Here is a 22123-nt window from a genome sequence, read left to right as displayed (position 1 = left end):
TCAAATCTGAAATTTCTTGATTCTCATCATTTGCTTTTCTTCCAAAATAACAGTGTTTAGCAATATGCTAACTTTTTTCTTTCTTTCTTTCTTTGTTTTCCAGGGTCAGTGACAATGAAACCAAAATATTTATCTCCAGTTCTTTAGCACTAAACATGACTGATGAAAATTATGGAGTTTTTGCCTGCTTCATTAGAAATAGTACAGCTCTTTTTACACTGAAAAAATCAGGTAGTGTGCCCATGAAAATAATCATAAAAGATTCTATTGATTATCATTGCAGCTACATGTACACAGCATTAATTGTTTAATAGTAATGAGTTCACAAAATCATCCTAATATTTATCCATTCAAGAGCAAATTTTCTGCTTCTGTTGATCAAATGACAGACTAATGAATTAAAATATTCATTTGCTGTATTTATTTATTTATTTATTTATTTATTGTATTTATTGGTTCGATTTATATGCTGCCCTTCTCCGGAGACTCAGGGCGGCTTACAATGCATTAAGCAATAGCCTTCATATTTTTGTATATACCTGCTTAGTACTGCTTTCGGGGGCCCCAAACGGTGTTCTTTTTTATACAAAGTCAGCTTATTGCCCCCACAAACCGGGTCCTCATTTTACCTACCTCGAAAGGATGGAAGGCTGAGTCAACCTTGAGCCTGGTGAGATTTGAACTTGCAGTAATTGCAGGCAGCTGGTGTTACTTAACAGTGCTTTAGTCTGCTGTGCCACCAAGGCTATTTTACTGTTTAGTCATAAACAAAAACATTCATATAGCCTTTTTCATTATCAATGCAGTTTTAAAGCATGGGGTGTAGGAATTTGAGTTGGCCTTCCATCTGCTGGGTGCTTTTTGTGAGCGCAAAAGAGAATGAAAGAGTAATATACACCCTCGATATCCTAGAGGATATAAAAGATATTTGTGCTTAAATTAAAAAAGGGTGGGTAAAACACTGGGCTTTTGAGAATGAGAAGCAGCACTAGCTCTTTGTATAAGAGCAGTATTGTAACAAGCTATCCTCTGTGAATCTAAGGAGAGAAATTGCCACATGATGGCACCAGGTAACAACAAAATTTTCATGGTTGTAGACTAGGCTGGGAAGTTGAAAAACATTCTGGAAGAAGGTAATGTAGTGGCATACCACTTCCATCTTGTAAAATAATTTCAGGGCAGTACCTTGTGAGACATTGAATATATTAGCCTGAAAATACTCATGGCTCAATTAGCAAAAAGTCAGCACCAATTCTTATTTGTTATCATGCCAATAAGTAACAACCGTGAAAACCTGTACTCTTTCGTTTCCATATTATTAAAAATGTCCCTGCTTGGGTCTGTCTACGAAGTCTTCAGGAGTTGAGCTTCAACTTGGCTTGGCTTCTTCAAGGAACATATCTATTTATACTAGCCAGAGTTAAGCTTGACCCAAAAAGACTGTTTTTCCCTTCTTAACAAAAATGTAAATGTTGAGTAGCATCCATGCTAAATGCTTTAAGTTTGTGGGAGGGCAAAACACATTTTGATATTTTAAGCATGGATGGTTCCTCGGTGACTCTGGACATTCTACTGTGTTATTTTAAAAGACCATTCTGCAGACTTTTTTTAGAGTGCTCTTTTGCAGCTTTCAGATGCCAAAAAAGACTTAAAAGCCAGTTTCTGTGTACAAATGTTAATGAGATAAGCTTGACTCTGACACATGTCAGGAATTGACTTCACATCCATCCTTCATCCCAAGACCTTTATTTATTATTTTGTGAATAGGAATACTCACCACAGAGAATTGTAACTTTCCATTTTTCAAATTCTGCTCACCTCTGTAGTTATGTTGCTGTTATTCTTATTTAGACAGCAATGCGTCAATTTTTTTCCCCAACAGAATCAGCTTTCACTTTTAACTCTACCCTACAGTGTACTGTTTCGCCAGAAATTGTAATTAATGTTGTTTGTTTCCTTTTCAGAAGAGACTGTTGGGCACTTGGGTGCAGTGCTAGTCACATTTTTTGCTGCAGCACTCCTGCTATTTGTAGCTATAATATATGTGAAGTGCCGACTGAATGCTCTGCTCTGGTACCGGAATCATTATGGAGAAGTAGAAATTAATGGTATATATCTTTTCCCTTTTCTCTTGATTCAGAATATTTAACATTTGGAGAAGTCATTGAAATAAGAGAGGAGAGATTTTTGAAAATTATATTATATCTTAAAATTCTAGCCAAGCCTATATTTTTACATCTTTCTTTTAAATGGGAATAATCAGAAGCAACAACAGGTGCCATCCTGCTGTCTCTTGATACCCAGGGATCTGTGGAATAGATGAGAGAAGCCAGCATATGTATAATTTATTGCATTTTATTTCCTGTATCTTTTCTTCAGTTGAACCTTGTCTAACATTCCATCTATTTATTTGACATTGCCTCCAAGGTTATTCCAAACTCAAAAGTCAAAGTTAACTCCTCTCTGTCCCATTTTGAAATTCACATCAAAAAAGCTGTGGGTACCATGGGAATTAGATGAGATTGCTTTTTTTTTAAAAAAAAAAAATCTGTTGGTATAACATACTGTATTTCTCTATGCTTTTTTCTACAGATGGAAAAATTTACGATGCCTATGTATCTTACGCTGATTCAGTGGATGATAGAAAATTTGTGAATTTCATAGTGAAGCCACAGCTAGAGAATCGCTATGGTTACAAGCTCTTTTTAGATGAGAAGAACATTCTGCCCAACTCAGGTAAGAACCTGGCACAAGAAAGGGCAGCATTTGGTAGTTTGGCTCTATAGTTTAGCTTCCTGAATTGGTAGAGGACTGCAGGAGAACATCCAAAGATACAGTCGTGGGATTCAATTTTTTTTACTACCGGTTCTGTGGGCGTGGCATGGCTTGGTGGGCGTGGCATGGCTTGGTGGGCGTGGCAGGGGAAGGTTACTGCAAAATCCCCATTTCTTCCTGATCAGCTGGGAGGCAGAGAATAGATGGATACGGGGCCAGTCAGAGGTGGTATTTACCGGTTCTCCGAACTACTCAAAATTTCCGCTACTGGTTCCCCAGAACTGGTCAGAACCTGCTGAATACCCCCTCTGCAAAGATACCACCAAACTGAGGTTTTTTTCCCCCTCAATTGGAACAGGAAGATTCCTAGAAGCAAACCACTCCACATCTTTCCTTCAAATGGAATGCGGGTTAAATAATTTGCACCAATTTGAACATATTGCTGTTAAATTTCAGCAGCAGGTTCTTAGAGGTACTTCATGAAGGCCTAGGTTTATTTACTTTGGTCCTGTGGAATGATTTGAGTGAATCAAGAGAAATGTGTAATTAATTTGCTTTTTGTCCTCATGTTCATAACAGAGTAGTTTTTCCCCCAATGCTGACATACTAAAGTGAATATATTTTATATTTGAATAATCCATGTTAACCACTAGATCAAATTGGCCACCTTACAGCAAATTCCTGGCAATAAAGCAATAACAACAGCACAACATCAGATTTTAAGAACCAGTGTAGTGTGTAATGGATATTGCTAGTGTATTAATAACACTAATATGGTTATTCCATGGCCATAACCATGGGATAGAAAAAAAAGGAAGAACTGCATCTCCATTGATCATGATGGCTTCAGGAACATTCTGAAACTCATCATCTCCTTAAGAAGAAATGCCCCCATCTCGAACAAGAAACCATCTCTGCAGTGCCACTATTGTCAGGATTCAGCTTCACTTTATTTGCCTGTTGTTGAAAAAAAAAATTGCTGCATTCAGACATCGGTCAAAAAGCTGCACAAATTCTCTTGATTCAAAAAAATATAGTGACATACCGCCTGCTGTTATCAATGTACTGATGAAGTCTCTGCTGGTGTTTTCATCTAAATGTTAGACATCACCGGGAATGGAATAAATTCTTGTGGAACTTTACAGCTTAATTGTCACCAGATGAAGATATAGTCACTCAGGGCTATTTCTCTTAAGAATAGCCCTGAAGTAAGAAAGGAGCTGGTCTAAAAATGTGCCCTGAATACCTTATTTAAGAAATATGTTTCTGAAGGTTACTATGGTAAAAGTATCAGGAGCTTTTAAAAAACTGAGCAGGATCAACAAGTTTATATTTCCCCTGATTCTCTGATAGAGATCTGACAGATATCTTCGATCCCAACATTTTAAAGTCCCAAATTATGGGACTTAATTTGGATCTGGATGATGATGATAACAGGCTCTTGCATAATCTTCATCAAAAGATGAATGATTAAAAAAATCCCCAAGGAGTTGGCCTTTCTTGGAAAAACAAACAAACAAACAAACAATCTTCTTTTCCAGAACCTTCTGCAGATCTGATTATGAATGTCAGCCGATGTCGACGCCTTATTGTGGTTCTTTCGTATGCATATTTAGAACAAGAATGGTGCAACAATAATTTCAGGTAAATAGACACCCATTTCTTTAATATTTGTGTGTGTGTATTTGCTCCCTTCTCTCATTATGTCTGGGTTTTTTGAAAAAAATGCTGTACTGTCTTGTAAACTGCATTTTGCTGTGATGCATAAACTAATAAACTGTTTCTTGTATGAATCCTTCCAAACCAAGTTTTCAAACTAATTATTTATTCTGGTTTCCAATCTGTTCCATGAGTTTTTGCAGGTCACTGTTTGGTTTGAATGTCAAGGTAAACTCTGACTTGAAAAACTAATACAATAAATATTCTGTTCAACTGACTATGTGCAGGTGGCTCATTTTGAGTCTTCCAAGCTATAGTAGAAAACATTGAGAATGTAATATTTGACTACAATCACTTATTTTTTAACAGGCTCCTAGGTCATCTTATTTGCAGCAACTAAAATCTCTCCTACATCTTTGAAAATGATATGTAGGAGACTAAAATTTGTACTTTGCAGGTTAGCTTCTGATATTTGAGCAACTGATATGCTTCTAAGGTTAATGAAGCTTGGGTATGGTATATCTTAGATCAGTGATGGCGAACCTATGGCACGCGTGCTACAGGTGGCACGCGTAGCCATATCAGTGGGCACGCCAGCTCAGCTCTGGTGCACATGTGCACACCGAACAGCTGATTTTCGGGCCTTCTGAGCCCACCAGAAGTAGGGAAACAGGCTGTTTCCTGCCTCCGGAGGGCCTGGGGGGGATGGGGAAGGCCTGTTTTTCTTTCTCACCTGGCTCCAGATCCTCTCTATGCATCTGGGGAGGGTGAAAACAGCCTTCTCCACCCCCTCCGAGGCTCTCCAGAGGCCTGAAACGGCCCATTTCCCAACTCCCGGTTGGACAGGAAGTGACGTTTTTTGCTGTTCCCCAGCCTCCAGAGACTCCTAGAGAGGCAGATGCATGGAGAGGATCTGGAGCCAGATGACAAAGAAAAACGGGCCTACCGGGCCATTGCATGCCAGAAGCAGGGGGGCGGAGGGGGGGTTGCACGTGCATGCACAGGGCAGGATGCATAGAATTATGGGTGTGGGCACGCATTCGCACAAACCTCTCCCGCCCCTCCCTCTTGGCACACGATGGCAAAAAGGTTAGTCATCACTGTCTTAGATGAATGAAAGAAATGTAAGTGTTTTTCTGCAGAGTGCAGAACTATAAATAATTATAAAAACCAAGTTTGTTGGTAATTCTGTAAAGCCATTGCCTATTTTTTTAGGGAAGGACTTTGGAGACTGCTGGAACTCTCCCGGAAGCCAATCTTCATTGTCTTTGAGAGCCAATATCGGGACATAGCACATCCAGCCATTAATTTGCTAAAGCAGGAAAAGAGCAACGTGGCCTTGTTGATGTGGCATGCTGGTTCCATGGTAAACTGGGAGCAAAAAGGCTGCAATCTTATCCTTTGGGTTCTTTTTTGAATAGCAAGACAATATTTGAGATGTTATTCTAAATGTAGAGGGAGCTTCTCTTCTGAGAAGGACCATAATCAAGCCGTTACTTATTTACCTAAGAGCATTAGATATTGAGAAGCTTTGGCTATACTTTGAGGTCTAGATTTTGATTTCATGCAGTAGTAAAATAAATTAGAAACATTTGCTAATTGTGCAACTTTTCATAATTTATTATTTACGAAGTGGTGAATCTGGAACTTCCCAAGATAATAGTCCCAGTAGCCAGCATAGTTAGTGGTGGATGCTAAAAATTGCAGTTTTCAACTTTGGTGGGTGGAGATTCCTGATCGTTGCTAGAAAATAGATTATTGGGTCTGACAAGACACATCTCTCACAAGTCACGTGCGTCTCTCTCTCTCTCTCTCTCTCTCTGTCTGTCTCTATAATGAATTAGTCTTAAGTGCTGCTGCAGAAAATTGTAAGAAAAAAATGTTACAATGTCTTGTCTTTTAAAAAAACAAGCAAAAATTCATAATGAGGTAACAAAACCAGGAAAAATAAAAATTAATAATACATTCTGTTTTTCATCCAAGATGTTTAGTGCACAGATAGTTCAAAGGCAAATAAAAGATATGGATTAGTGAAGATAAAAAACACAAATATTCTCAAAGCAGGAATGTAGAAAAACATTATATCAATGTACTCGTTTATTATTTAGACTTATTTCTGTTTTCATATCAGCAGTAAATGGATAATAACACCATCTTTTTCATTGGGTTATTGAAGGAGGGCTGGAAACTTCTCTTGAGATATGAAAATAATTTTACACGAGCTTAGTACAAGTTGAATATTTGAAACAATCCTTATTCCATAGGAAAAAAAACAGCAGATGTGATTTTTTTTTCTTTCCCTACAAATCTTTACTGGCTTAGTAAAAAGTGTCTAATTTAAATTTTCTGTGTAGTATTTCCTGATTTGTGCCAGAACTAAATTGTATGATGGGCTGGGCTGCTGTTTGAGAGGATCAGGAAATTATTTTTTTGCCAAACGGAAATTAATTGGAAAAAAGAGCTCAGGAAGGATTCTAAAATGAATACATTAAACTATCAAATGCAAATAATTCCAATGGAGGTGGTGGTGGGTAGAGCATATATATAAGACATAGAAAGAGGACCAGATTCTCAAGAAAAGGAACCATGGAAAGTTTGGTTCTCCTGCAGTGGATGTGTTGAAAGCTAGACTGCTACCTGTCAGGAATGCTTTAATTTGGATTTCTCTACAAAGTTGTGTGTGTGTGTGTGTGTGTGTGTGTTGAACAGAGTACTTTATTCCATGATTTGATAGAAGTCTGACAACATTTATTTGTATGCAGATAGTTCTCAACATACGACCACCACAGTTGAGCCCAAAATTTCTGTTGCTAAGCAAGACAATCAAGTGAGTTTGGCCCCATTTTACAACCTTTCCTGCCCCAGCTGTCAAGTGAATTACTGCAGTTGTTAACATGGTCGTTAAGTGAATTTGGCTTTCCCATTGACTTTGTTGACTGCATTGTTAACATGGTCTGCAGTTGTTAACATGGTCGTTAAGTGAATTTGGCTTTCCCATTGACTTTGTTTGTCAGAAGGTCACAAAAGGTGATCACATGTTTTTGGGATACTGCAACACTTGCCAAGCATCTTAATTTTGATCACGACAACATGGGGATGTTGCAGTGATCATAAGGATGAAAAATGGCTATAAATCTCTTTTTTCAGTAGTGTTGTAATGTCCAATGGGCACTAACCGAATGGTTGTAAGTCAAAGACTACCTGTACTTTTATTAAATATTACATTTCTAAAACATGGCATCTTCTTTCACTCTTAGTATGCAGTTTTCAGACCGGCTGCTTTTCTCTTTTATTGCATACAACAGAGGTGCATTTAAAATCAGGAGGGGACATTGTTTGATTTTTGGTTTTCCATGTGTGACATCAGAAGAAGGCATTTTTGAAGAGTTCTTTGGAGAGTGATTATTTCTATTTTCTGTCAGCATTTTCCAAAATCATCATAGCTGATTGAAACATAGAAGCATGTCAGCCATATGGAGGTAGAGGACTGGCTAGAATATAGAGACCATCACAAGATGGTCTTTGTGTAATTTTCAGAATTGTGAGGATCTCAGTTCTTACTCTGAAGTAAATTTGTTTTTAGATTTGAGTCACATGACCTAGCAGGAAATGTGATCTGTACTATATTTGTTTGCTGGTGCCCACTATGCTTTTTAAATGTATTCCAAAATAAGTGATGCTTCTAGGGAAAATGACATTTTCAGTCACATAATCCTTGTTGCTTCTATTCAGTATGCACGTATTAGTTATTAACATCCGTGACAAGGAATCATTTCCTGATAGTTGGACTATGTTTACACAGATATTCTGTGCTAAATTCATCTTTAAAATTTTACACATACACACACTCCCATTAGTGACAAAATGGAGTTTAGGTGGACCTTTCAGTTCACCAGTATATGAAGATTATATTTTGATATGCAAGACAGCAATAGCGCTTTTGCCATTTTTAACATATTCAGATCTTGATAAATTGTAGAGTAACTGAAAACTCTATTTTAGTTTTAAACCTCCTCTTTTTAGGTTTATTACCAATTAGAAGACCAGCATGATTTAATTTACACTATAAAGAATCCTAAATAAGTAAATAAAAGCTATGAGGGAAATTAAAATGAAGACTGTAGAAATATCTACCTCTCCTGAAATACTAACAACAAGAAATCCTGTTTCAAAAACTGTGCTACTACCTGAAAAATTTTCATCTAAATCCATGTGAGGGCTCTGCAGTTTGCAATCAGTGCATGAAAGCTATACAAACTTGAATAAATTTCCCATTTACTGATATTTCTAAATCACATAGGAACAGAGCGTTAATCTTTCGTTCTGACTCTCCTTGTATGAACAAGGGAAGCAGGCTGTCACGCTGATCTTAATAGCTGGGGCTCCTGATTTGGGTTTTTTCCTCCCCCTAATACCACAAGTAAAGCTCTTATTTAACATCTCTCCTCAAAAATAAGGCAGCACAAGATGAAATTATCTCAAGAGAGATTTTAAAGTGGTATTTGATGGAGGCTTTTCTGTCATGGCTAAATCATTTCATTCAATAAAAATAAAGGGTACATTCTGTCAAGATACGTTCTGAGAACGCTGATCCCAGTTTTTTTTTTTGTTTAAAAAGGAGACTAATAAATTATACACCAATCAGTGTAATAGATATTTTTAAAAAATATAAGTGAACTACTTCTCACTTACTTATGAGGAATGGGTCCTATTGCTTGATGAAACTGCTGGAAAATGAGCCAACGGTTTCAAAATTAGAGAGCAATTTTGTACTTGCTCATTTAATTCATTTTAACATAAATAAATTGATGCAGCTTTTGTGGACTTTGAATCAGACAGACAATTTTTTAACCAACTGAAATACATTCTAAAAGAAACTTGCTAATACCAACATCAATTACTATTTGTTAATTTTATTGAGAGTGATATGCTCAAATTGCATACTCTCAGTATAATTGCTTTCTCTTGGTATAAGGGAAAAAAATAGCCAAATCTGGAGCCCCACTCTGATTAAGATCAGAGTGACAGCCTACTTCTCTTGTTCATACAAGGAGAATCAGAAGGAAAGATTAATGCTCTGCTCCTGTTCAATTTAGAAATATCAGTAAATGAGAAACATATTTTCTTATGTTTAATGCCTAGCTATATTTTAGTTTCTGTCATAATTATGCATTGCTCCCCTTTCATTCCAACTTCTTAACACATTTGCCCTTCATCAAAAGGATGTTGCTCTTCTCCTGTTATAATCACCAAGAAAAAGCTGACTGATTTTTTTAAGGCAGTCAATTCAATATAATACTCTTGTCCTGTTCCTATACAAACTTGTTGACTTATTATGTGCTATCAGGTTATTGTCAACTTTTAGCAAGTATATAGACTGATTTTCTCCATCATGATTTCTCCCTAACCAGGTTTTCCGGGTCTTCCAACAGGGCACATTTCTGTAACTCTTCCCATTCATCTTTTCCTCTACTTTTTCCTTCCACCTTTCCAAGCATTAAAGCCTTCTCCAAGAAGCTGGGTCTTCACATAATGTGTCCAAAGTAGGATAATTTGAGCCCACTCATTTGTGCCTCGAGTGAGAACTGTGCGTTGATTTTTTCCCCCCTGTGATCCATGTATTTGTATTCTTCGTTGTCTACAGTATCCTCAAGGGTCTTCTCCAACGAAAGCTCAAACCATCAATATTCTTCCTATCCTCCTCCTTTAAACCCAACTTTTGTTTCCATAGAGGGTTCCAGAGCATGCCATAGTTTGCACAATTCTGATCTTTGTAAGTATAGGCACATCATAGTATTTGAATATCTTTTCCAAGGCCTTCATAGCTGCTCTATGAAGTGTATTTCTTGAAAGATTGTTCCCTTACTGTTAATGATTGATTCTGAAAAGAAATCTACCACTTCAGTATCTCCATTGTCAATTGTAAGACTGGTAGTTTTACTTATTATTGCAATGCTTTTTCTTGTCTCTTCTAAAATCTCTCTGAAACTATTACGTTCCTTTCTGATATTTTTGTCTTTCTTGGTTTTGGCTTCTCTTTTCTTCTTGACATTTTCCTGGTTTGTTCTGGCATCCAGTTTGCTTTTTTCTGTTTCATCTTTGGCTGTCTCTTTTCACACTCATCCTTAACAACCTGTTTGAGTTCCTTCCATAGTTCTTCTGGTTCTCTATCAATGAGGTTCAGGATTTCAAAGTGATTTCTGATCTTTTCCTTGAAAATGGTTGGTACATGTTCAAGAACATACTGTGAAAACTGGCTAGCTTTCTTCTTCTTTAGCTTAACTTGGAACTTGCACATGACCAGTTTGTGATCTGTTCCACAGCCATATGGCCATATCTTTGATTCTATAATTTAGCTCTTCCATCTTATTTTAGTAATAATATAGTCAATTTGATTTTATGCACATCCGTTGGTGATGTCCATTTATGTAGGCATTATTTGAGTTATTTGAAGGCAGTGTTAGCTATGAAGAAATCATTGGCATCACTGACATTGATAAATTGGATTCTGGCTTCATTTTGGTTTCCTAAGGTATACATTCCAACTACATTTTTTCTTTGCAATGTTTCCAATTTTGGCATTACAGTCTCTAATCACAAGTTTGCTTGCATGTTCTAACAATTTTAAATTGAACTTGATCTAAAACTCATCAACCTCCTCTTTTTCTGTATCAGTGTTTGAAACATCAACTTGGATGATTGTTATATTAAAGGAGTGTCCATGAAGCTAAATTGGTATTATTTGGCCATTGATTACCTTGTAGCCAGGCACTGTTTGTGCTATATGTTTCCTGATTATAAAAGCAATGTCATTCCTTCCTTTTTTAATCTCCTAATAAGCAGTGTGATTTTTCTAACTGAAAGTGTCCAATCCCAATCAGCAATCTCAATTTGCTGATATCTAAGGTGTCATTTTGTAGTTTTTTCATCTTTCACTGTGTTTGAGCTTTCCCATGTTTCTCACATTCCATGTTCTCACTGTAATTTTGCCTTTGCAGCTTTGGATGTTTTCCCCGTGTTTCAACATTAGCAATTACATTTGAGGCTTAATCTAATCATGTAACATCATTACTACACCAAAAAAAACAAACAAACAAAACATCCAATGTTTCCTTAAGTAGCATGTTGAGTGTCACCTGACCTAAGAGGCCCATCAGCCAGCACTATATTGTCAATCATTTTATATTTTCTATCCATGTGGCTTTCTTGAAAAAAAAAAAGGAATGTTTTATTATAAGTAGTTCTAAGATTACAACCACTCATTCAGTGACAATACAATGTTGGGAAGGTGCCAATCGAGTGGTACTTATGACAGTCCTTAAAGTTCTGACTGTTGCAGCATCCCTGCAGCCATGTGATCACAATTTGGGTGTTTGGCAACCAGCTGGCACTTATAGTGGTTGCAATGTCCCATAATCATATGGCTACTTTTTCTCCTCAAAAGTGCAACTATGGAGTATGAGATCCTAAGGCTCTTAGGAGCACACCCCCATTACAGAAGCATCTTCTGTCTACAGCACCCCCTCCACCTACCTACACTCATTAGCACCAGCCTGTAGCCCTCACAGGCCCATCAATTGCTCTTGCTGGCCTGCTTGCATCCCTATTGTGGGCTCATGGCACCCTTAACATACACCCCTACTCCTTGCCTGGGACCCCTATCTCCTTTTGCTTAACAACCCACATGCTTCTGGGGTTACGATAGCAACTGGATTGTCATTGCTAAGCATTGTGGTCACTTAACATTCATGCTTTATGACTACATCACTTAGCAATGGAAATTTCAGTTCCAGTTGCCACTGTAACCTGAGGACTACCTGTATCTCCTGTGCTGTATGAATTGATGCCTTTTGCCATTGTCCCTAAAATGATCTTCTGCCTCCAGCATCTTCCTATATTGCTGCTGCCCAATATAGTCCCTGCTTGCTTTTGTTTGGCAGCTGAGATGACCTTCATGCCTTGGATGACACTGCTAGGAATATATATTCTTGGCATATACTTTCAACATTTTCACTTATCCTCCCCAGGAACAATACTCCCCACTCCCCATGATGAAGCAGCACAGCAAGACTTTGGTGGCATGTATGTGCACACAAAGTTATGCAGCCTGTTAATATCATTGCTTATGTTCTTCCTTAATGTCTTCAGTATAAATTATCAGACAGCTGAAATCCTTGTTGCTAACCATATTATAAACTATCACGTAGTACAGTGACATCTTTGAGATATAGAAGTGCTGCTAATATTCAGTGAACAAATGTATTATGCAATTGTTTATTCCCAGATTTTTTAAAGATGGATGCTTTGTCATGCCCAGAAAAGGCTGTTGTGTTCTTAACCTTAATTAGATAATCTAAAAACATTTTCTAGATCAGTAATGTGATTTTTCATCCTAAAAGTACCATGCATGCATGGATTGAAGAAAGATATTTCCCCCTAAATATCTTGAATAGGTGGGATCATCTTACCTTTCCCAAAGTGAGGCAGACATTATTGATGAGTAAGAGATGAAAGCATCTGGCTGAATATAATGCAAAATAATACCCTGCACAGGGACAAGAGATGGAAAGAGCAGGGGAGATGGAGAATCTGGCACCACCTCTGCCTTGTTTAGAATGAGAACTCTAGAAATATATGGGACATTCAAACAGGAAAAGCTTTCTGTAACCTGAGATGCTGCAATATTGTCATGTCTCCCATGTATGTGTACATTTGTCCTATAAGTTTGCACAGTGTGGCTGCTCATTATTTATGTGGTTTCATTTTGCCTCAGCCAATGACAGCTATAAGCAATGTTTTTCTTTGTGTCTCAACTCACCCCACTCCTTTTCAAGGAAAGGAGCAGCAGTAAGTCAGTGATACTGAAGTACATAATGAAGAAGACGAAGGAAGGACCACATCCAGGAAGGTGTCTGATGCCTCCTTGTGTCTGAAAATATAATAAAGTTGGCAAGAGCTTCTATTAGTTTTGCCAGTTGACTGAGAAGTGATATGTACAGTATACACATCACAGTGTTTCAATTTCACTTCCTCCTCCACAACTGGAATCAATGTTCACCGCCCTGAGTCCTCAGGGAGAAGGGTGGTATACAAATTTAAAAATAAATAAATAAATAAATAAATAAATAAATAAATAAATAAATAAATGTTACCCAAACACTATTGTAATCTTATATAATCGCATGAAGTCACTCGTTGCATAAAATTTTATTATATATATATTGCAGACAATGGAATGATGGATTTGTGTAAATCATTGTATTCATCGCAAGGAAGTCAGATTGTCCAGAAATAACAGGGTAGGGAAAGGAGTTTTTGCAAAGCTGCTGTCTGCTTGATCTACCTACAGTTTTTGAGACACCCCTTGATATATCCACATATTCTTCTGCTTTTTCTTTGCAACGATGAAGGAAAAACTGGCTTAAAGCACATACACACATATATAGAATATACAATTGTACTAAAATCGTAGGTTAAAGAGAAAGTAGGTTTGTCTGCTAACACCACTCTTCTCTGGTTTTGCAGGATGTTTCATCTCAGAGATGAAACAAAGCTGAAGGTAGATATTGCTCAAGAGAACTATTCCCAGTAACAGGCTTTTTATCTCCCTTGTTCAGTTCTTTGGAAGCCAGGCACAGTTTCTAGTCAGGGTTTTGTGATATATTGTTGAAAAGACTACTTATGAGGGTGAGCATATGACAAATCTGGGTGTTTTTTTTTCCCCGTATCCCCTGCTTCTAGGCAATTGCATCGGATTTCTGGAAGGAGCTGTGCCTCTCCTTGCCACGGAAAGTATCTTATCAAGGCCTCAGGGGGGATCCTCAAACCTATCTCCAGGAAGACAAGGATCCGATGCTGATTCTCCATAGCAACTATCCAGAATTCCAGGGGGACTCTCACCTCGAAGGAGACATTGGTAATAACACAATATCATATTAACTCTGTCGCTGTTTCATAACAGAATGGCTCTGAAGCAAACCTTTCTGGGGCACAGTTCTCTAGCACAAATATCAACGTGACATAATTGATGTTAATTGTACCGATTCTGCTGGGGATTTACTTTTTTTTCTTTTTTAATTATTCCATGAAAAGACTTGACAATTGGAGCTAATGCTTGAAAGAAAGAAAAAATGGAATTGCCAAAGTATCAAAAGGCAACCATAAACAATAGCATTAATAGGTCAAGACATAAGGTTTTAGAGACCTAAATGAGTTCAGCAGTCTGGTTAAACCCATCATTTTGAGCAGATTGCCATATAAGCGACACTGTCTATGGAAAAGACAGACCCTCATTCACTTAGTCAACTGTTTATACCAGGGGTCTCCAACTTTGGCAACTTTAAGACTTGTGGACTTCAACTCCCAGAATTCCTCAGCCAGCAAAGCTGGGAGTTGAAGTCCACAAGTCTTAAAGTTGCCAAGGTTGGAGACCCCTGGTTTATACTAAGCAGAGAAGTAATTTCTTGACTGGAAATGGCAGAAAGAGTGAGATAGCTTTAGGAACTGAAGACTCATATGCTGGGGAGAGCAGTTTACAGAGAAATGGTATGAACTAAACGAGTGAAGCCAGCCAGGTTTCTTCTTCTAAATGAGTAGGTACACCTTTTGACTTCTTGGCTAAAGAAGCTTCCTTGGCTTGTCTGGTACTAGCCTTTTGTTTTTGCACATTGCTAAAAAGTAGCTGTATGCCCTTGACTGCACTTACTTTGGGGTAAGTTCTCGTGCTCTGAAAAAGACCATGTGTGTTCAAGATCATGAATGTCCAAGGGAGCCAATGGGGCTTTTTGCAAAGGGCTGCAAAAAGTTGAAAGTGATTCCTGTCGGTGCCGTGTACACTTGTTTCCATTTTGTTCCTAATAAACAGATTTTTTTTCATTCATTCACAAAAGATAAAATTAGTCACAAGTTACAGTCGAGATACAAAGTACAGTGGAGACAAGTGAGAAAGTATGTATCCCTTGAGAATTTTAACTCAGAAATTCTCTTCTTCCAGTCCAGGCTTGCACAGTTAGATTTAAATCACCCTAATTAAAGTAGCTTAACTTTCATGATATTTATATTAGGACATGTTCGCCTAATATTTTAATATGTTTTGATTGATTACCCCCCTCAGTGCCATTGTTTGCTGTTTCTGTGACTTCCAAATGACCTAATGGTGGCTGATGTATGGTGGCATCAGTTTAACCAGCCCTGCTTTGCCCAAGCACCTCTGGCCTCAGTCTGTGTAAAAGTCAAAAAGTATTACAGCCAGTGAACCTCCTTAGCATACTGTGTGGCACAGTTTACTGCATGCTAATTAATCCATACGTGTTTTATAAATTCATATTAAATACTGATCAGCAAGCAAGACAGGAGTTTCCATAAAACAATTTGCAGCAACCATAAATTGTGGGGTGGTATATACCGTAGATAGATGGAGATTGCATTTTAATTATTGTGATAAATTTATTTTAATGTAGCAATATGGGAGGGTGGCATATAATCTTTTCATTAAGTAACATTCTAACTTCCTGTGTCATATATATGCCAATATATCAAAACTGAAAAAAGAAAGCAATAAAAAGCATGAATCAGAATTGGAAGGGGATATTTAGACCATCAAGCCCACTACTTTCTTAGTACAGGAATCCAAATTAAAGCATGCCTAACAGATTTCTGTGTAGCCTCAGTCAAACATATGCAATGAAGTTGAATCTCTCTGGATAATTGGCCCCAGTATTCAGCTACTCTTACTGATATATATTCTTCTGCATAACATTCTTTACTGTATGTATCAAAAACATATCAGAAACCACCAATAAACTATTACAACCACATGGCATCACCATAGCACACAAACCTACTAAAGACTTCCAAAATATCCTAAGTAAACCAAAAGGTCCAGCAGCCACAGAATAGAAACAGGCGGCATCTTCAACATACAATGTAAGGACTATAATGGCCACTATCGAGGACAAACACACAGAAGATTATCAGAGCTCATCTATGAATACCAATTAGCAGGAAATAAAAAGACCAAAACATTGCACCAGCAGTCAACACCCAGAGGGGCAGAGATTAATACCAAGATTAACATTAGACCAACAATCCAGAAGTTAAACAATACCCCAATCAAGGAACCAGCGGCTCAGACAAACAACAACTTAAGGAACCACCAAAACTATTTGCACCAACATCGACAGGCAGTCCCGTCTTAATAGCGTTATGGGCCCCGGGCAAAGTAGTGTACTGGGGCCCCTACGACAACTACTCACAGGAATAAAAATGTAAATGGTCAATAAAATTAAACATATATTTATTTTATTGGCACTTCCAACAAAATTGATGTTTAAACATTAAAAACATGCGGGCTCGTCTCATCATCTACGGAAAAAAATCAGTGTTAATTTCTATTAATGCATGTTAGTATTAATAAAATGCAGTAAAATGTAATAGATATGTTTCTGTATTTATATGATACAAGGTGCATTAAAGACAGCCCAGTAACAGGGCAAGCCACTTGTATATAAAATGAGACCAAACCCCACTCCCTTTTAGAACTGATGATGTTACCTGCTTTGATAATGAAACGTCTGCAAGAAAACAGCCAAGCTCAGAGAGCACTAAGGACCCCACAGTTCACCCTGAGCTACTAATATTCTCTTCTTTTTATATTCTTTAGGCATTTGAAGGCTGTCCTCATATCCTCTTCCCCACAGTTCTTCTCTGAAAGATAAATATTGACTTCTTTCAGTTCAGTTTAAATTTTCTTGATCATTCTAACTGCCCTTCTCTATACCGTGTCCAATTTGTTTGACCCCTTCTTAAAACCAGAAGGTGTCCACAGCAGTAGTTTACTTGAGGTAGAATCTGACCAAAGCAGGATAAAATATAGAACAATTACTTCACACGATTTGAACAAAAACTAAGAGCAGTCTAGAAGACACTCTTTATATACTATATGTCTCCTGATTTGGAAACTCTGCTTCTGTTGTTATAACTAAAATTGCATTTACTATTTTCCCAGCCACAACACGTGACTGACTCATGCAGTTTAAAATTGCTTTGTGTTTTAATTCCTTTTTCAAAGGTACTATTGTTAAGCAACGTATCCCATCACATATTTGTATCCTTGATTTCTACCATCTAAATCAAGAACTTTGCATATGCATCTTTCATTTGGTTATATTCAGCTCACTCCTTTAACACGTCCAGATACTTTGCAATGTTATATCAGCCATCTTGCTGTCTTAACTAATTTTCTCTCATATGCAAATTTGATAAACATTCCTGCCACTTCTTGATCCAAGGCATTAACAGAAATATTGTATTATAAAGGATCTTAGGCTGAATTTTATGGTACCCATCTTGATCCCTCGCTCCAGTCAGTAAGGACTCTTATCCTTAAGGACTCTCAAGCTTGATGAGCAGTCTTTGATTGCAATTTCTGAGACAGCTATGCCTCCACTTATTCTTATGCCATTCAGTTTTTACTTCACTAACTTACTACTCAGAAGGTCACGTGGCATTTTGTTGGATGTTTTGTTGAAATCTAGACATATTCCTCTACAACTTTCCCACATTCTACTCAGCAGCCTATCCAATTTGAAAGAAAATATGATAAAATTAGTTCTTTTTGTTTCTGGCAAATATGCACTGTCAACTGGTAATTATTTCAGTGTTTTCAAAGGATTTAGGGATTGTTCTTACGATCTTCTCTAGGGTTTGTCCAAATATTGATGTCAGATTGAGGGATCTGTAGTTCCTGGATCCTTCTCCCCCCCCTTTTTTTTGGGTGGGGTGGGGTGGGGAGAAGAACAATAGTTGTTCTCTGTCAATCATCTGACATTTGATCCCTCTTAAGGATTTTTCAAATATAATTTATAATGCTTTGGCCAGATTATCACCTGACTCCTTGAGTACCCTAGATGTGATCTATCTGGCTCTGGAGATCTAAACTCATTCAAGGTAACATAGAAGTTCTCTGGGTTTCCATCAACCTGCAACACTGCCATTTTAATCTGTTCTTCACAGTTGCTTGTTGGAACACATCCCTGCCATTGTGGCAAAGTAGCCATTGAATACCTCTGCTTCTATTCTGAAGAGCCTGAAGCCTGGAGATATTGTAGCTACTTCATATTATTCCTTTTTTAGGCATTTAGGCCTTGGGGTTCACATTAGATCAATGGTAGGAAAATACCTCTGTGTGCATTCATTAAATCCAGAAGATTTAATGAACCAAGCCTAGCATTGGGGATTTGCTAATACAGGCTGTGCTTGCAGGGCAATACATTTTAATTTTAGCAACAGGAGCAAAATAAGTTTAGTGTTCATAAAAGATTTACCAGCATCTGGCAGCACAAAATCAAGCTCACTTATACTCTCTGATTTTAATTGTTGGAAAAAATAAAAGCAGTTCAGGAGCTTGGCTGGGCTTCCCTTGTAATTGTGACAGCAGTGGTTGTCTTATTTTGCAAAAGGGCTATGTTCACTATAATGAATGAGGATTGTTCACGTCACAGTACTGGTCTGCAGTTTATTGGAAGCTCTCATTTGTACAACAGCATCTTTGGATGCTCAAGTCTTCTTACTCTCTAACTTGCATGAGAATTATTTCTTAGGAATTATAATTTGGATTCTCTTGTCTTTTCCCCAACCAAAGCATCAGAAATAAAAAAGGAAATACAAATACAAATACAGAAAGAAATAATAAGTCCTGATTGCAGCCAACCTTTGTAAAATGCATGCAAAATATAATCAAGATAATTTGTCTATGTTTTATATCCAAAGATTGCTTGGCAATGTGGTCTGATAATAATACAACCAACAAATCATTAATAGGAAAAGATAATGAACCTGTCTGTACTTCAGGGCAAGTGTCCACAGAATGTCTTGCTTTTGGCATGTCACCTGCCGAATGCTAGCCATCAATGCTCCTAATATTACTGAGCAATTCTTGCTGAAGAAGAATTCTGCAGTGGAAAGAGTTGTATGACTCATACAATTGTCAAACATGATGAGTCATATTTGTGTACAAAATGAAGTAATTATGGAATGGCATTAGTATCACAATGGATTTATGTATCTGACATAATTAAATAAAAATTAGGTCTCAAGGAAAAAAAATCTCTGAATTTCTGAAGGCAGAATCTCTGGAGGGCTCGGGACAGGGGTTGTTCCTCTGTCCTGGTCCTATTAGACCTCTCAGCGGCTTTTGATACCATTTACCATGGTATCATGGTGCGACGAATGGAGGGGTTGGGAGTGGTTCTCCTCCTTCCTCTCCGACCGTACACAGTTTGTGTTGGCAGGGAGACAGAGGTCGACCTTGAAGCGCCTTGTTTGTGGGGTGCCGCAAGGGTTGGTCCTCTCGCCCCTTCTGATCAACATTTATGTGAAGCCGCTGGGTGAGATCATCCGTGGTTTCAGGGTGAGATTCCATCAATACGCTGACGACACTCAGCTGTACATCTCTACCCCAGACCATCCCAATGATGCCCTTGACGTGATGTCCCGGTGCCTGGAGGCCATCCGGATCTGGATGGGGAGGAACAGGCTCAGACTCAGCCCTTCCAAGACCGAGTGGCTGTGGTTCCTGGAGTCCCAGTATAGTCAGCTGGCACCATCGCTGATTATTGGGGGCGAGATCTTGGCCCCCTCGGAAAGGGCTCGCAACTTGGGTGTTCTCCTGGATGCACGGCTGTCTTTGGAAGAGCATATGACGGCCATGGCCAGGGGAGCTTTTTACCAGGTTCGCCTGATGCGCCAGTTGTGTCCCTTTCTGGACCGGGATGCCCTGCGCATGGTCACTCATGCCCTCGTCACATCCCGTCTGGACTACTGCAATGCTCTCTACATGGGGCTCCCCTTGAAGAGCACTCGGAGGTTCCAACTGGTCCAGAATGCGGCTGCGCGGGTGATTATGGGGGCGACTTGTTGCACTCACGTGACACCTCTCCTGCGCGAGCTGCACTGGCTTCCAGTGGTCTTCCAGGTGCGATTCAAGGTGTTGGTTACCACCTTCAAAGCGCTCCATGGCTTAGGACCAGGGTATTTATGAGACCGCCTTCTGCCATCGACAGCCTCCCACTGGCCAGCTCGCTTCCACAGAGGGGCTCCTCAGGGTGCCGTCGGCCAAACAATGTCGACTGGCGACACTCAGGGGGAGAGCCTTCTCTGTGGGGGCACCAGCCCTCTGGAATGAGCTGCCCCTAGATGTACATATGATCCCTCACCTGCGCACCTTTCGCTGTGCCCTGAAGACCCTTTTATTTCAACAAGCCGGGCTGGCCTAACATGAATGTGAATTTTAAATGGGTGTATGTCAGTTTTAATTTGTGGGCCAAATTTTTGTATATCCGATTTTAATGGTTTTTTTAAATTTTGTAAATTATATGTGTTTTAGTATGGCTGTACACCATCGTGAGTCCTTCGGGAGAAGGGCGGTATAGAAATCTAATAAAAGTCAAAAGTCAAAGTCAAAGACTGGAAACATCAAATCTGTGTGCTGCTCTTGTTGTTGAGTCAGACAATGTTTAGGAATTAAGGAAAGGGAAGGAAATAGAAGAACAGGCTGAATTATATTTGCACTTTTACCCAGGTATAAACTTCTAGTTTTCTCTTGAATAGTATATTCTTGCAAAATCTGCAAATATATATGAAGACGAGCAATTTAAACAAGAGGAATCAAAATGGCTTTGGGAAAGGAGAGAGAGCAATGTAGTATCTTGTTGTTATTGGAGCATGAAAGCCAAGAGCCATTCAAATTGTTCCTAACTCTGTTAATTGATTCAGAGCACCATCTAATGTGATGTTCTTTGTGTAAAACGTAGATGAATAAATGTTTAATCAAAGTTAAGAATAAATATTTCATTTATATATATATATATATATTTAAGCGCACTGGTGGCACAGTGGTTAGAATACAGTATTGTGGGAAAACTCTACCCACTGCCAGGAGTTCGATCCTGACTGCTCAAGGTTGACTCAGCCTTTCATCCTTCTGTGATTGGTAAATTGTTGGGGGCAATATGCTGACATTTGTAAACCGCTCAGGGAATGTTCTAAAGCACTATGGAGTAGTATATAAGTCCTAAGTGCTATTGCTATTATTTTGCACAAGATAAATTTTTATTGGGTTGAATCTGAATTAAATCTTAGAAGTCTATAATTGGGGTTCTCTCACAGGGTTCAAGCTTTGATTGCAGTATTGGTCACAAATAATTTTAATTCATTTCCTCCAGTAAAATTTCCCCCCCGTCATAGATTTCTTGGATTTCATGTAATTTAATTATTAGGCTGACTTAATAGCATTTTGCAGAAATATTAGATCCAGAACAATGTATAATTTGCTTGAAAGTAAGCTACTTAAAATGGTATTGAATGGGTTCGGTATTAGAAATAGCTTCACTCTGAATAATTTTGTAGGAATTATAATGTGCTCTGTTACTTCAAAGTAACTAGTCGTGGTTGAACATTTGGAAACATTATCCCATTATCACTTCTTTTCTGTCCTACAGTAATCCGGAGACCAATTATCAAAGGTCTACCACCACCTGTTAAGATTGATCCTGATGGTCCATGTTTCGGAACAATGGAAGTGGTACGGCTTGAGGAAAATCAGAAGAATGAGATAGACATTTCTGACCTGGGATCTCGCAACTATGATGCAAGGACAGACTTTTACTGCCTAGTGACAGATGATATATAA

General features: G+C 38.3%; 1 protein-coding gene across 1 annotated transcript in view; it reads left to right on the top strand.

Moving 5' to 3' along the window:
- SIGIRR (single Ig and TIR domain containing) overlaps positions 1-22123 on the top strand; it is a gene marked incomplete at its 5' end in the record, with an annotated part of 29115 nt that extends 6992 nt beyond the window's left edge. Inside the window, 7 exons of the mRNA XM_070934957.1 lie at positions 104-231; positions 1965-2108; positions 2593-2736; positions 4317-4419; positions 5650-5800; positions 14176-14350; positions 21933-22123. Coding sequence (XP_070791058.1) covers positions 104-231; positions 1965-2108; positions 2593-2736; positions 4317-4419; positions 5650-5800; positions 14176-14350; positions 21933-22123 — 1036 coding nt within the window. The remainder of the gene's footprint in view (positions 1-103; positions 232-1964; positions 2109-2592; positions 2737-4316; positions 4420-5649; positions 5801-14175; positions 14351-21932) is intronic.

This window comes from Pituophis catenifer, unplaced genomic scaffold (genome assembly GCF_029215685.1).
Source record: "Pituophis catenifer annectens isolate HBS135680 unplaced genomic scaffold, rPitCat1.0.hap2 SCAF_1, whole genome shotgun sequence".
Classification (NCBI taxonomy): domain Eukaryota; kingdom Metazoa; phylum Chordata; class Lepidosauria; order Squamata; family Colubridae; genus Pituophis; species Pituophis catenifer.
This window is presented reverse-complemented; position numbering and strand designations above follow the sequence as displayed.